At 48.1% G+C, this 17,095-nt stretch overlaps 1 protein-coding gene across 3 annotated transcripts in view; it reads right to left on the bottom strand.

The window, feature by feature from the left end:
• samd13 (sterile alpha motif domain containing 13) overlaps nt 1-17,095 on the bottom strand; it is a 202,912-nt gene that overhangs the window by 24,051 nt on the left and 161,766 nt on the right. For all 3 annotated transcript variants that reach the window (XM_060830647.1, XM_060830648.1, XM_060830649.1), the window contains 2 exons: nt 14,476-14,619; nt 855-942 (listed from right to left, as the gene is read on the bottom strand). In XM_060830647.1, the coding sequence (XP_060686630.1) occupies nt 855-942; nt 14,476-14,619 (232 nt within the window). The remainder of the gene's footprint in view (nt 1-854; nt 943-14,475; nt 14,620-17,095) is intronic.

Below are 17,095 nucleotides of genomic sequence, written 5' to 3'. Positions count from 1 at the left end.
GAAAGAGAGAGAGAGAGAGATTCTTGATCAGTTGGGGAATCAAGGGTTAGATTAGATTACTTAGTGTGGAAACAGGCCCTTCGGCCCAACAAGTCCACACCGACCCACCGAAGCGCAACCCACCCATACCCCTACATTTACCCCTTACCTAACACTATGGGCAATTTAGCATGGCCAATTCACCTGACCCGCACATCTTTGGGCTGTGGGAGGAAACCGGAGCACCCGGAGGAAACCCACGCAGACACGGGGAGAACGTGCAAACTCCACACAGGCAGTCGCCTGAGGCGGGAATTGAACCCAGGTCCCTAGCACTGTGAGGCAGCAGTGCTAACCACTGTGCCACCGTGCCGCCCTAAATGGGGGTAAGGGCAGGAAAGTGGATTGTGAGGAATGTTGGAGCAGCCGTGCTCCTATTGAATAGCAGAGCAAGCTTGAGGGGCTGAATGTCCTCCTCTTGATCCTACTTATTACAGTCTTATTACAACTGTGAGAGCTACATAGTTGATCGCATTGCAATCAGGGTAAGGAATGAACACCTAGGAGGAAGGTGAGGACTGCAGATGCTGGAGATCAGAGTCGAGAGTGTGGTGCTGGAAAAGCGCAGCAGGTCAGGCAGCATCCGAGGAGCAGGGGAATCGATGTTTTGAGCCTAATCCTTCCTGATGAAGGGTTTATGCCCGAAACGTCAAATCTCCTGCTCCAAGGAACGGACCCCTGTCTGGGTCAGCTGAATACAGTGTGTTTGATACAACAGAACCATGATAACAAAATCAAAGCAAGACCCAGTCATCGCTCCCGATCTGAAGTAACAGGGCCGCACTGCCATGGATGGAGCTGTAACGTACACCTACCTTTTCGTTGAGCCACTTTCGATAGTCTCCATCTCGACAGGAGACGCTGAGGGGGTGGGGAGACAGGAGGCTCCTCGTAATTCAGGAACTGAAATAACAGGGGAACAAGTTACATCACGGAGCTTTGTGTTGGGATATTTCAAATTTAAGGCATTCCTTAGAAGAGGTTAAATTCAGCAAATAAAGGTACATTTTCACAGAATCCCTACAGTGTGGAAGCAGGCCATTCAGCCCATACCAGCCCTCCAAATAGCATCCTACCCAGACCCACCCACACTACACTATCCCTGTAACCCTGCATTTCCCCTCGTTAACCCACCTAACCTATACACCCCTGAACATTATGGACAATTTTGCATGGCCAATCCACCCTAACCTGCACATCTTTGGACTATGGGAGGAAACTGGAGCACCCAGAGGAACCCCACACAGACACTGGGAGAATGTGCAAACTCCACACAGACAGTCGCCCGAGGCTGGAATTGAACCCGGGCCCCTGGCGCTGTGAGGCAACAATGCTAACCACTGAGCCACTGTGCCACTCCTTGCTCCAGTCTATCCCTTTAACAAACAATGAACTCAGTATTCAGAAAATCAATAGCAAAGGGAAAATGCAATTAAGATTCAGTCGCAAAATTAATATGTCCTTTCTGCAGAAGCCCCACTAGATTTATTACACAGCATCAATCAAACTTGACGTTTTTCACTCACTCGTATCCCTGAGGAAATAACAGAGTTGTTAAATCTGTTTGTGGCCTCAATGTTCCTCATTATCCAACCCCCAAAACCCCCCCCCCCCCAATTTTCTCTAACCCTGGGCTGGAGTCTTACCCCTCAAATACAAACCAAAGTACCTTCATTTCCCTAATGGAAAGCAGTCACGGCAGTGACATTTCTATTAAACAATGCTACTTTGCCAGTCACATTGACTGACTAATATTGCTTTCATTAAACCAAGTATTTAGTATACCCTCATCACTTAGCTCGAACTGCTATAATGTAATGTAAAAGACCACTTGAAATCAACTTCCAAAAGCAATTAATACACTTGGGTTAATTAGCATGCATAATGAGATCCAAATCAAGCTTCAAATTCTCTTTAAATATAAACTGCAGTTCAAACAATTACAATCTTTCCCACCTTTTCCTAGCTCCTCCACGCCTGCAAACATTGAAGTTTGGGCATGAGCCAGACGTCATCTCCAGGACTTCAGCTACACACAGGAAGATAACAATGATGGCGACGGTGCCTAGTCTAAGCCTCTCTTCATGGGAACACTACCTTCGGGTACAAGGTCTGAGCCATGGGGCAGAAACCGGGGAAGGCATGGGAATATTTGACATTGGTTTCCACGTCTCCAATCCCAGGAATGGGATGGGGCCAGTGCCTCTGGTCCTGTCCGATGAGGGAGCTCGGTTAAAGGACACATCGAAAAGGCTGGTCACCAATTCTTGGTCAGGGGCCGAGGGTGGGGAGGGGGGAAAACAGGAATGTAACTGGAATCAGCTGAGAGCTGATGAGAGGAAAGGATAGAGAGAGAAAGAGACAATGATAGACAGAGAAACAGAAAAGGAGAGGGAGTGTGAGAGTGAGAGAGAGTTGAGAGATAGGTATTCTTGCGATGGGCACGTAAATGTAAACAGAGTGGTCTGTCTCCGCTGTCTGGAGGAGGACAGCGCAGCAATACAGCTCAATGATCCTCCTCACTGTCTGTGTAAGGGCCACCACCTTCTCCCAGGCACTTCACACTCACTCTGCCACTGCCCTCCCCTCACTCACCGTCAGCCATCCCAAACCCCGACACCCTGAACCCTACACTTACTCACTCAGGACACCTCCCCAACATTACAGCAGCAATAGCTGCCTCACTCTCACTCCGAGGAGAGCAGCCCTCAGAGGGGGGTGGTGGGCTGCCTCACCCTTTACCTGGAAACGATCCAGTCTCTGAGTGTCCCGAGGGTCTGACTGACCGTGTCCAAGCTCCTGGACTGATCTCAGAGGCTGCCCTTGACCTATTGTGCTAGGACCTGCTCAACAAAGACTCCTGATTGGATTGGGTACTGGGGTCAACTGTGGCTGTCTTCCTGGCCTTCCGTCTGTGCTCAACAGGAGCGACTGAGCCTGGTATCTCTACCTGAGGAGGAAAGGTGCAAAGATAAGGCAATGCAAGGCAGGGAGGTGGGGTCTGTGGTTGAGAGTGAGGGAATGCTGTGACAGTGGGTGGAGAGTTAGCCTGGTGCCAGCCCGGAGCTTGGGTGGGGTTTGGGGGGGGGGGGGGGGGGGACTGTCCTTGAGCACACTGTGTCCTTGCTGTAGTGTTAGTTCTCATCATGCCCTGACTGAGGTGTAGAATGGACTGTAAAGTGAATCAAGACATGCCATGAGGGTTCCTGGAGGCTGGCACATTTCAGATGCCAACGTCAGTGGATGTGAGCACCCTGAGATATCAGTGCCTACCAAGGAGGTGCTTCAGAGCAAGCAGTGAACTGAATTTACCAAGTTCCCTCCACAGCCTCCAATGTGAGGATTCTCAGGGTCCGGTTTGTCAGAGCCAATGGTAAGGTTGAAAGCTGCATATTCATGTGCTGTTAATGAAGTTGTTAACAAACAATAGTCAATCTCCCTTCAAAGGCACCTCATTATTGCTGAGCGAGAATCCCCATCACCGCTGAGCGAGAATCCCCATCACCGCTGAGCGAGAATCCCCATCACTGCTGAGCGAGAATCCCCATCACTGCTGAGCGAGAATCCCCATCACCGCTGAGCGAGAATCACGGCTAGATCTCTGGGATTTAGAAGAGGCAGTTCCGAGCCTCAGAGAGGCCTCATTGGACTTTCTCCTGTGATTGTTACATTTCTTGCCATTGCCCACGTCATTCAGGCCCTTTTAAGATTGTGCCTTCAGAGTTTTCACCTTCTAGTCAGTGTCTTCAATGCACATGTTGGCCCAGACAGTTCTGAGAGGCAGCTCCTCCTGTGTCAGAGGGGCTTAGCTGGTGTTCCTAGACGATCCCAAAGATTGCTGGTATCCTTGCCCAATGTGGACAATTCTTCGTCTACCTCCTCCACTTCCTGTTGTCATCCAGGATCTCTGCCTTTGCATGCTCCACACCTCCCCCTATTGGGCCACATGGGAGTGTACAGGCACCAGATAACACCACCTAGTCCCGATGGACTGCTCAACTACGGCTCGAGCGAACAGGTGGCTTCGGGCCTATTGCCTCCATCTTGGAGCCCCACAGAGGAGTGAATAACCATCGTGTCAAGAGATCGCCTCTAAAATCCTTCCAAAAGGCTTGCAGGAATGAATGAATGAATGAATGAAGAGAACTAGCAGCCTGGATTGGCAGAGGATAAAGGAAGCCTGGCAGCTGCCAGAAAGGCAGGGGGGGACACAAGAGGAACAATTCTTTGTTCTTTCATGGGATGCAGGCATGTGAGAAAGGCTAGCATTTGCTGCCTGTCCCTAATTGCCCTGAAACGAGCAGCTTGTTTGCTCATTCCAGAGGGCAGTTCAGAATCAACGACTGGAGTCATGTGTAGGCCAAACTAGACCAGGTATGTGAAAGGCAAAAAAATGGTTAAGACTCAAATTGGGCCCTTGAAGACAGAAACAGGGGAATATATTACAGGGAACAAAGAAATGGCAGAAAAATTGAATTGGTACTTCAGATCTGTGTTCACGGGGGAAGACACAAGTAATCTCCCTCAGGTAACAGTGGCTGAAGGGAATTTATATTTGCCAGGATTTGGTGTTGGAGAGACTGTTAGGTCTGAAGGTTGATAAGTCCCCAGGGCCTGATGGTCTACATCCCAGGGTACTGAAGGAGGTGGCTGTAGAAATCGTGGACGTGTTGGTGATTATTTTCCAGAGTTCGATAGATTCGGGAACAGGTCCTGCGGATTGGAGGGTGGCTAATGGGACTGAACGCATACAAAGCCACAATGGGCCTGACAGCATTGCGCATGGCAAGGGAACCAATGGGGGACAAAAGTTACAGTCTGCAATGGTGGATGGATCTGGGAGCTCACCACCCCGACAGTGCGGTCTCCTACATCGGCTAACCCGCTGCATCTTTGTTGGTAGATGCTGGGTTGAGGGTATGTTCCTTGCGACTTTTCTGGAACCCGCCCAGTCCTCACCTTCCTGATATCCGGGGGTCAGCTCTCCCTCTGGAAGAGAGTGCTCTTTAGCACCAGGATCTCAAAGTTTTGTCCTCTTCCGCACTCCTGTACTGACAGCTGGCATCTGCCTCGATGGAACCCCCCCTAACCCTCCCCACCCTCTGCAGCTGCTCCATGATCCCCAGAAGGTAGCGACCCTCTGCATTTCTCAGGTGTTTGTTCACCACTCTCCCCGTAAACTCTGCCCACCAGATGGTGCCCCACCCTCACCTCTGAGTACCCACATCGCTCTGTTACCACCCCCCCCGCCCAACCTCAAAACCCCATAATTTCCCAGACCCACTCAGTTTCTGGGGCGGCCATGCCTGGCACCTCATTTTTCTTCAAATGCCTAGTGTGTGCCATCAAAGTTCCCTACCAACCCTCACCGTGCCCCTGAACGAATGAGTCTGCACAGTTACAGAATGAGGAGACACTCATTTAGAGGAGACCTCTTCTCCCAGAGGGGAGTGAATCCCTGGGATCCTCTACCCCAAACAGCAGCACTGAAAATATTTAAATTGGAGCTGGATGGATTTTTGAAATGTCAGGGATTTGACAGCAATAAGAGCTGACACAAAAGAGGAATCACAGAATCCAGACATTCGGCCCATCGGGTCCTTACCAGCTCTCCTAAGAGCATCCCAGCCAAACTCACCCCCACCCTATCCCTGTAACCCTCCATTTCCCACGGCCAACTCACCTAACCTGAACATCTTTGGACTGTGAGAGGAAACCCACACAGACACAGGGAGAATGTGCAAACACCAAATAGACAGTCGCCCGAGGCTGGAATCGAACCCAGGTCCCTGGTTGTTGTGAGGCAGCAGTACTAGCCACTAAGTCACTGTGCTGCCCGTAAATGACACCTGGGGCTAATCAGCCATGGCCTCATAGCATGGCGGGGTGGATTGGGGGCCGAATGGCCTACTCCTGTTCTTATTTCTTACGTCCTCATGTATGATCTGTAAAGCCACAGCTTTTTGAAATACTGAATGACCAAACAACCTAATGATTATAAAATAAAACGAAATTCACAAACCACCTCACTCCTCAGGGCCAATGAAATATTAAATTTGGACAGTTGTTAAATAACTATGAACCATGTAAAGCCAGTCCCAGTGTGTGGGCCACTGAACCACGAAAGACAATTACTAGCATCTGCACAGAGTGAATGGCCCATCAGGAATATCCATATTATAGACTGGGATAGCCAGTCATATCATCGAGAGACTTGCATTCATTGGCATTTCTCAAGCATTGTTCCAGAGAGTGGAAATGCTTAAGTGAAGGAGCACTCTTTGAGTGGTTTAAAATGACTCTAACCCCTATGACGAATCATAATTGTAGCCCTGAACATTAATCTAAGTCCCAAAAGCTAAGTCCAAAACTCTGCTGTCTGTGTCCTATTTTACACCAACTATAGTGTGAGTCAGAGACAATGATCAAAGTAACACAGCAAAATGGGTTTCCTATCTCAGGAAGGCTCTACTTGCCACAGGGAGAGTGTGACTGAAGGGCTTTTGCCCGAAACGTCGATTTCGCTGCTCGTTGGATGCTGCCTGAACTGCTGTGCTCTTCCAGCACCACTGACCCAGAATCTGGTTTCCAGCATCTGCAGTCATTGTTTTTACCTAGAGTGTGACTGAGTCCGCTCTTCCGGGACTAGCAGGAATATCCATGAGGAGGGGTTGGTTCAGCCAGGCCTGTATTCACTCAAGTCCAGGAGGATGAACTGAAGGGGGATCGGATTGAAATGTACAAAATTCTAATAAGGCTGGACAGACCAGCCTCACGCAGGATGTTTCCTTTGGGTGGGGAGACAGGGGTCACAGTCAATATTCCAACCAATAGGAGATGGGGAATCATCTAATCCAAGGGTAATGAATCCAGGAAATTCTCGACCACAGAGAGCTGTGGAGGCAAAGCCATTGAATATAAAATTGATACATTTTTAAATAAATCAAAGAGCATGTGAAGAGAGTGGGAGTGGATGATCAGCCATGATCATATTGAATCAAGCTCAAAGGGCTGAATGGCCCACTCCTGGGTTCTAAGATTCTATGTCAATGAGCAACACACAGCCTACAGAGGGGAGACAGTTTGATAAAGATCAGAGGCAGAGGGAACCAGAGCATTTCAAATGGAGGACCTTAAATTAGACATCAGCTTCCAGTATCCCAAAGTGTTTTAAGCATTTGCCACTCCCCTAGCCAAGCTGTTCCTGTAGAGCTACAACTCTGGCATCTACCTGACAATGTGGAAAATTGCCCAGCTACGTCCTGTCCATGAAAAGCAGGACAAATCCTACCTGGCAAACTACCACCCGATCAGTTTACTCTTGACCATCAGTAAAGTGATGGAAGGTGTCATTAACAGAGCTCAAGCAGCACCTGCTCAGCAATAACCTGCTCAGTGACGCCCAGTTTGGGTTCCCCCAGGGCCACTCAGCTCCTGACCTCACTACAGCCTTGGTTCAAACATGGATAAGAGAGCTGAATTCCAGAGGGGAGGAGAGAGCGACAGCCCTTGACATCAAGGCCGCATTCAACCAAGTGTGGCATCAAGGAGCCCTGGCAAAACTGGAATCAATGGGCATCAGGGGACAAACTCACCAGTGGTAGGAGTCATACCTGACACGTAGGGAGATGGTAGTGGTTGTTGGAGGTCAGTCATCTCAGCTCCAGGACAGCTCCGCAGGAGTTCCTCAGGGTGGTGTCCTAGTACCAACCATCTTCAGCTGCTTCATCCTGACCTTCCCTCCATTATAAGGTCAGGAGTGGGGATGTTCGCACAACGTCCAGCACCATTCGCGACTCCTCAGACACTGAAATAGTCCGTGTTCAAATGCACCAAGATCTGGACAATATCCAGGCTTGGGCTGACATGGGGCAAGTAACATTGGCACCACACAAATGCCAGGCTATGACCGTCTCCAGGAAGACAGAACCTAACCTCTGCCCCTTGAAATTCAATGCTGTTACAATCACTGAACTCCCCGCTATGAACATTCTCTGGGCCACCAATAACCAGAAACTGAACTGGACTTGCCATATAAATATAGTGGCCCCCCAAGAGCAGGTCAGAATGCTGCAGCAATTAACACCTCCTAATTCCCACAGCCTGTCCATCATCTACAAGGCACCAGTCAGGAGTGTGATGGAATATTGCCCACGTGCCTGGATGGGGGCAGCTCCAACATCACTCAGGGAGCTTGACATCATCCACGACAAAGCAATCCCCACAAGCAACCACTCTCTCCACCCTGACGCTCAGTAGCAGCAGTGTGTACTATCTACAAGATGCACTGCAGAAATTCACCAAAGATCGTTAGAAAGCACCTTCCAAACCCCATGACCACTTCCATCTAGAAGGACAAGGGCAGCAGGTATATGGGAACACCACCCCCTCCAAGTTCCCCTCCAAGCCACTCACCACCCTGACTTGGAAATATATTGCCGTTCCTTGAATGTCGCGGAGTCAAAACCTCCCTGAGGGCATTGTTGGTCTACCCACAGCACATGGACTGCAGCGGTTCAAGATGGCAGCTCATCTCCGCCTTCCCAAGGGGCAACTAGGGACGGGCAATGAATGCTGGGCGCAGCTGGCGATGCCCACATCCCATGAATGAATTTTGCAAAAAAGGATCAAGGTTTCTTGAAGAACAGCCACTGCCGTGATTCAGGAAAACTGGCAACTAATTTATTTACAGCAAGCTCCCATCGATAAGTGAGTAATAAAAGGCCAGGTGATTTGGATTAGGGGCTGGGTGAAGCAGAAATGGTGACCTGTCTCAAAGGTCCTCTATTTGACTTTTTATTCATAAACTGTGCCTCTGACAATACAGTACTCCTCCATTGCTAATTCCCCATGCACACATTCAACAGTAGTCAAATTAAACTACTCCACCAGGATCAACTGGGGAAAACATTCCACGCTCTGGCTCACACAGTGGGAGGTGCGTTCTGTCTCTTACTGAGGGATCCTGGCTGGTGAACTGACAATGGCTAGAGGCCAAAATCACCAACTGCTGAGGGCAATGGGCAGACTGAAGGACCTCCTCATGTCTGTGAACCTGGGCATGGCCGAGGTGCCCAACAGGTTGGTAATGGGACACAGCAGACTTTGAAGACCACACACAGCATGCAGAGGGCCTGGACTAACATTATCCTGGCTCATCAGTTCTCACTTTCAGAACCTTGCCCTGCTTCAAGCTGCAAGACTTCCAAGGGATACAGAATTTAAAAACAAGAGGAACTTCAAGAGTTGTTCCACTCCCTTGCAAATCAGGTTGATTACAATTTAAATGGGATAGTCTCCAGAATAGCGACCAGTCACAAGCCCCACCCAGCACCTCAACAGGACAATGTGCCATTCTCTCACTTACTGATCTGTTAAACATCCCACCTAGCTCCGCCCATCCTGGAATCTAAGGTCGCTTGTGTCTGCTACAAAATTCAGGATGTGTTGTGCCTTTTTTATAACTAATGACTGGAGTTTTTAACATGAAGAATTACAATAAAACTGACTCTTTGATTTTGATTTAATGCAAAATATTTGGCTGATTTGTTTCCCCAAAGCTTCAGATTTGAGTCAGAGTCTTGCAGCAGAGAAACAGGCCCTTCAGCCCATCATTTTCATGCTGACCAACAAACCAGACTACACTCATCCCATTGAGTTGCACTTGGTTCATAACCTATTCTACCCCTGGCCTTTTAAATACTCATCCAGATGCTTCGATCTGAGGAAGGGTCACTGGACCCGAAACATTAACTCTGATCTCTCTCCACAGGTGCTGCCAGACCTGCTGAGCTTTTCCAGCAATTTCTGTTTTTGTTTCTGATTTACAGCACCCGCAGTTCTTTTGGTGTTTTGCTTTGTAAATGTTGCTGCCTTCCCCCACCCTCTCAGGCAGCACATTCCACATTTCTACTGCCCTCTGGGTGAAAATAAAATGTTCTCCGTTCTCCTCCGAACCACTCACTCCTCCACTGATGCTACGGTCTTAGTCATGTTTGCCAAGGGAAAAGAGATTCTCATGATCTACTCCGGTTACGCCCCTCATAATTGTGTCTATCGCATTCAGTTACCCCCTCAGCCTCATCTGCTCCAGGGAAAATAAACCCAGCCTATCCAGTCTCTTTATCCCAGGTGACATCCTGGTGAATCTCCTCTGCACCCTCTCCAGCATAATCACATCCTTCTAATAGTGTCACAACGAGAACTGTTCACACAGTATCCCAGCTGTGGCCTAGCCAATGTTTTATCAAGTTATAACAAAACTTGCTTGCTCCTATATTCTACACCACAGCTAATGAAGGCAAGCATCCAAATGCCTTCTTCCCCACCCTGTCTCCCTGTGCTGATACCTTCAGGGATCTATGGACTTGTAAACTCTCAGGAGTGAAGAGAGTGGAGTTTATTCACTCCTCCACTCTTAGCTGCAATAGATTCCTAATCTTGACAAAGCCTCACGTTACACTGAGTAGCTTTGTTACCATTTCGATATGCAGGTAGACTGGGAGAATGAGAATGGTATTGGACCTCAAGGCTTTGTGGAGTGCCTCCGAGATGGATTCTTAGATCAGCTGGTGATGGAGCCGACCAGGGAGAAGGCAATTCTGGATCTAGTATTGTGCAACGAACCAGAATTGGTCAGGGACCTCGAAGTGAAGGAGCCATTGGGAAGTAGTGACCATAATACAATAAGCTTCAATCTGCAATTTGAGAGGGAGAGGGTACAATTGGAAGTGACAATATTTCTGTTGAATAAAGGGAACTATGGAGCTATGAGGGTGGAGCTGGCCAAAGTTCAATGGTGCAATACCTTAGCAGGGATGACAGTGGAGGAACAATGGTGGATATTTCTGGGTATAATGCAGAAGATGCAGGATCAGTTCATTCCAAAAAGGAAGAAAGATCCTAAGGGAAGGCAGGGGTGGCCGTGGCTGACGAGGGAAGTTAAGAAACATATAAAGTTAAAAGAGAAAAAGTATAACTTAGCAAAGATAAGTGGGAAAACGGAGGACTGGGAAGCTTTTAAAGAACAGAGGATTACTAAGAAGGAAATACACAGAGAAAAAATGAGGTACGAAGGTAAACTGGCCGATAATATAAAAGGATAGTAAAAGTCTTTTAGGCATGTGAAAGGCAAAAAAATGGTTAAGACTAAAATTGGGCCCTTGAAGACAGAAACAGGGGAATATATTACAGTGAACAAAGAAATGGCAGAAGAATTGAATTGGTACTTCATCTGTGTTGACTGGGGAAGACAAGCAATCTCCCTGAGGTAACAGTGACTGAAGGACCTGAACTGAAGGGAATTTATATTTGCCAGGAATTGGTATTGGAGAGACTGTTAGGTCTGAAGGTTGATAAGTCCCCGGGGCCTGATGGTCTACATCCCAGGGTACTGAAGGAGGTGGCTCTAGAAATCATGGATGCATTGGTGATTATTTTCCAGAGTTCGATAGATTCGGGATCAGTTCCTGCGGATTGGAGGGTGGCTAATGTTGTACCACTTTTTAAGAAAGGTGGGAGAGAGAAAGCAGGAAATTATAGACCAGTTAGTCTGACCTCAGTGGTGGGAAAGATGCTGGAGTCCATTATAAAGGATGAAATTACAACACATCTGAATAGTAGTAACAGGATAGGTCAGAATTGGCATGGATTTATGAAGGGGAAATCATGCTTGACTAATCTTCTGGAATTTTTTGAGGATGTAACTCTGAAGATGGACGAGGGAGATCCAGGAGATGTAGTGTACCTGAACTTAACAAAGCTTTTGATAAAGTCCCACATAGGAGGTTAGTGAGCAACATTAGGGTGCATGGTATTGGGGGCAAAGTACTAACTTGGATTGAAAGTTGGTTGGCTGAGAGGAAACAAAGAGTAGTGATAAACGGCTCCATTTTGGAATGGCAGGCAGTGACCAGTGGGGTACCACAGGGATCAGTACTGGGACCGCAGCTTTTTCCAATGTATGTTAATGATACAGAAGATGGTATAACATTAGCAAATTTGCTGATGATACTAAGCCGGGTGGCAGGGTGAAATGTGATGAGGATGTTAGGAGATTACAGGGTGACCTGAACAAGTTAGGTGAGTGGGCAGATGCATGGCAGATGCAGTTTAATGTGGATAAATGTATGGTTATCCACTTTGGTGGCAAGAACAGGAAGGCAGATTACTACCTCAATGGAATCAATTTAGGTAAAGGGGCAGTACAAAGAGATCTGGGTGTTCTTGTACACCAGTCAATGAAGGCAAGCATGCAGGTACAGCAGGTAGTGAAGAAGGCTAATAGCACGCTGGCCTTCATAACAAGAGGAATTGAGTATAGAAGCAAAGAGGTTCTTCTGCAGCTGTACAGGGCCCTGGTGAGACCACACCTGGAGTACTGTGTGCAGTTCTGGTCTCCAAATTGGAGGAAAGACATTCTGGCTATTGAGGGAGTGCAGCGTAGGTTCACGAGGTCAATTCCTAGAATGTAGGGATTACCTTACACTGAAAAACTGGAGCGACTGGGCTTGTATACCCTTGAGCTAAGAAGACAGAGGGGATCTGATTAATAATCTTATGACTCAAAGGATTGGACACTCTGGAGGCAGGAAACATGTTTCCGCTGTTGGGTGAGTGCCGAACCAGAGGACACAGCTTAAAAATACGGGGTAGACCATTTAGGACAGAGATGAGGAGAAACTTCTTCACCTAGAGAGTGGTGGCTGTGTGGAATGCTCTGCCCCAGAGGGCAGTGGAGGCCCAGTCTCTGGATTCGTTTAAGAAAGAGTTGGATCGAGCTCTGATGGCTAGTGGAATCAAGGGTTATGGGGATAAGGCAGGAACAGGATACTGATTAAGGATGATCAGCCATGATCATAATGAATGGTGGTGCAGGCTCGAAGGGCAGAATGGCCTACTCCTGCACCTATTGTCTATTGTCATTAGTTAGGCACTAGCTGGAGGTAATCTGGGTCCAAAACTGGGCACTGCACTTTCACAGGGCATTTTAAAAAGAGCACAGATTTCCTGAGATGGTATTGGGATTGGGGAAATTGTTTGGTGGGCAGACAGAGTCTGAACTCTCTGCCTCTGGAGCAGTGAGAGCTGCAGGGAGAGATTGGATCGAGGTGTTTGACATGACAAAAGGCTTTCGAAAGAGAAAATGAAGCAAAAAGACCTGTTTCCGGTTCCAAGAGGGGTCAGTTAGCGAAGGACACAGGCTAGATGTTTTCAGAAGCAACAACAAAACAGTCGTGGATTTGTGGAAAGGGTGGACTCAATGGACCGGTAAACCAGAACATCAGGCTAATGCTTTAGGGACACAGGGTTCAAATCCTCAACAGGTGGGATTTCAATTCAATTATCATAACGTGGAATTGACAGCTAATCCAAGTCCTGGTGACCATCATTAATCACTACTTAGATTAGATTACTTACAATGTGCAAACAGGCCCTTCGGCCCAACAAGTCCACACCGACCCGCTGAAGCACAACCCAACCAAACCCATTCCCTACATTTGCCCCTGCCCCTAACACTACGGGCAATTTAGTGTGGCCAATTCACCTAACGTGCACATTTGAGACTGTGGGAGGAAACCGGAGCACCCGGAGGAAACCCATGCAGACACGGGGAGAACGTGCAAACTCCACCCAGACAGTCGCCCGAGGCTGGAATCGAACCCAGGTCCCTGGCGCTGTATGCCACCGTACTGCTGTTTTTCTGTGATAGATTATAGATTACTTAGTGTGGAAACAGGCCCTTCAGCCCAACAAGTCCACACCGACCTGCCGAAGTGCAACCCACCCATACCCCTACATTTACCCCTTACCTAACACTACGGACAATTTAGCATGGCCAATTCACCTGACCCGCACATCTTTGGACTGTGGGAGGAAACCGGAGCACCCGGAGGAAACCCACGCAGACACGGGGAGAATGTGCAAACTCCATACAGTCAGTCGCCTGAGGTGGGAATTGAACCCCGGTCTCTGGCGCTGTGAGGCAGCGGTGCTAACCACTGTGCCACCGTGCCGCCTAGATTCACTCATGTCCTTCGATGGAGGAAATCTGCTGTCTTTACCTGGTCTGGTCTGGTCTGCGTGGGACTCCACACCAACAGCAACATGACTGTCTTAACTGTCCTCTGAAACGCCCCAGAACACCATCAAGTATAAGAGCAATGGCTCTGCTAATGAAGCATCCCCCTTAGCTGGCCACACCCATACCTCAGAAAAGCAGAAGTACATGTCTAAACAATCAGCCCCGATGTTGTGTTCCTGCCTGCTGTACAACCAACACTTCTTCAATTCCACAACTCATTCTAAGGAAAGGAGCCAGTGAGTGTGATAGTCGTTAGCACCAGCCCAGGGGAACTCCCACCCGAGCTCAGGGGAGTCAGGTTGCTTCCTGGTGAACACTAATTGCACTATGACCCCTGGAGGTTGTCGGATTACCTGCTGCTCCCTGCTCAGGAATAGCTTCCTCCTTGGCTGTGTCATGTTTCAGGGCAGGATCAGGAGAGGCAAGTCGAATGAGTAACATCCTTTGTCCAGTTTCTTCCCTGGAGCTAGACACACATTCTCCATACGACCATTGATCTGAGGGAAATCCCAACTGGTTAGCACTTCTGGCACCAAATGGCCCTGCAGACTCTGCTCAGAGCACTGTAGGCTGACAGTGGCATTCAAACTCTTGTACAAAAACACAGCTCATTTTTAATAACCAAACCTCCGTGATTTTAATTCCCTTCTTTTCGCTCATATTAATTAGAGGTTGAATCACCGAACACACGAGTCTGTCAGTTTAAACAAAGTTGAACATCATCTTGAAGTCTGAAATCAAAGGCATTATCAGTGACCCCAATGAAAATATTGAATGAGAAACAAACTATTTCAGATTTGCTTTTTTCTGGAGCAAATCAAGCTTATAAACTGGATCAGATGATTCAGATATCAAAAATAATCCAACTATCCATCCACATCTGCGTCTGGAGCAACAGCACTCAGTAAAATGCACAGAATTTGGTCTAATACCGGTCAGCTGACAGTTAGACGAGGGCAAATAGAGAGAGAACGAGAGAGAGAGAGAACGAGAGAGAGAGAGAACGAGAGAGAGAGAACGAGAGAGAGACAGAGAGAGAGAGAACGAGAACGAGAACGAGAACGAGAACGAGAGAGAGAGAGAGAGAACACGAGAGAGAGAGAACACGAGAGAGAGAGAACGAGAGAGAGAGAACGAGAGAGAGAGAACGAGAGAGAGAGAGAAAAAGACGGAGAAAGAAAGGAGAGGGAGGAAAAAAAAGGGGAGAAAACGATAGAGAGGTAACAAGAACAGGTAAGGCACAGGTAAAGAGGTACAGGGAAAGGAGGAATAAAGAGAGAGAATGGCTGAGGAGGAATAAAGTGAGGGAAGACAGAAAAAGAGTGAGGGAAGGGGAGCAGATATAGAGAGAGAGCAGTGAGTGACGGGAGGACACAGAGGTGGATGGAGAGACAGAGAGACAAATGGATGGAGGTGCAGAGTGATGGATGGAGGGTCAGAGGGATAAGAGTAATGAGCAGAGGAGTGAAGGAAGGGACAAAAGGGGATGGAGGGAAGGATGAGGGACAGACATTTTTAAAACTCCAATCAAATCACCACTTAATCTCCTAAATTCTAAAGAATACAAAATTAGTTTGTGTTTTGGATTCCCTCCTCAGCATCCAGCTATTCTTGGTAAACCCACACTGCGGCCCCTCTGAGGTAATGCAGTCTCCTCCTGATGGAAATTCAGGAAGAGGTATATTTCCTCCTGGTCCTCTCCTGGAACCAGGTGTGGTACAGAGACACGGGCACCGGGAGGTGTCCCTGTTCTGATCTATCCTTACTGAATGGGCTAGTTACGAACGTTCGCTGGCTGCTGGGAGGAGCCATATTAGCTGGGGAGCTCCTGCTGTGTCCTGCCCTTCCAGCAGGGGGAGATCAGGAATCCAGATGCCAGTCACTCCCACCAAAACCCAATGGGGCCCACAAGGGAGGTACACCATTCAACAAGCCCTCCGCTCTCCCCACTGTCCCCAGCATCCCCCCCATCCCCCAGCAGAAAGCTTCAAACATCTCAACACAACTTGCACCCAGCTGTGTAGCCGTGATGTCAGCAGCCCCGTGAAGTTCACAGAATTCCTACTGTGTGGAAACAGGCCATTCAGCCCAATAAGTCCACACTGACCCTCCAAAGAGAACCCCACCCAGACCCACCTCCTTATAACCCTAGATTTCTCAATGGCTAACGTACCTCACCTATGGGTCCCTGAACACAATGGACAATTTAAATCTTCTATCAATCGAGCTAGGCTCAATGAATTTTCCCAAGGCTCCTGGTTTAAAATATATTTAACTAACAAACTAGGAATAAAATGCTAGTCTCATCAGTAATGATTAGGAAAACACCAGAGTTTCACACAAAACGTACCTGATTCTCTCAATGTTCTTCAGAGAAGGGAATTTGCTGTCTTTCCCCAGTCGTGTCTACATGTGACTCCAGGTCCAAAGTGCTGCTGTTGACTCTTAACTACCTTCTGATTACTGCTCCATTATCCTGCTCTTCCCGTGTGATGGGAATTTTTGTTAACAGTGCTAACAAGTAACACTTGCTCCACAATAAATTAGGTCACAGATGTTTATATCAGGCTCAATCAGAAGCACTTGGCTTCAGACCTCATTATAGCCTTGGTTAAACATGGACAAAAGGGCGAAGGAGAGGTGAGAGGGATTGCCCTTTATATGAAGGCAACAAGGAACCTGAACAAAACTGGAATCAGTGGGAATCGGGGGCAAACTCTCTGCTGGTTGGAGTTGTACCTGACATCTCGGAGGATTTCTTTTTTCAAGATTTCTTACAGTGTGGAAACAGGCCCTTTGGCCCAACAAGTCCATACCTACCTCCAAACAGCAACCCACCCAGACCCATTCTTCACCTAACACTACGGGCAATTTAGCATGGCCAATTCACCTAACCTGCACATTTCTTTGGACTGTGGGAGGAATCCCACGCTGACACGGGGAGAATGTGCAAACTCCACACAGACAGCTGCC

Source organism: Hemiscyllium ocellatum, chromosome 9 (genome assembly GCF_020745735.1).
Source record: "Hemiscyllium ocellatum isolate sHemOce1 chromosome 9, sHemOce1.pat.X.cur, whole genome shotgun sequence".
Classification (NCBI taxonomy): domain Eukaryota; kingdom Metazoa; phylum Chordata; class Chondrichthyes; order Orectolobiformes; family Hemiscylliidae; genus Hemiscyllium; species Hemiscyllium ocellatum.
Note: the sequence above shows the minus strand (reverse complement) of the source record. Positions and strands in the feature narration are given on the sequence as shown.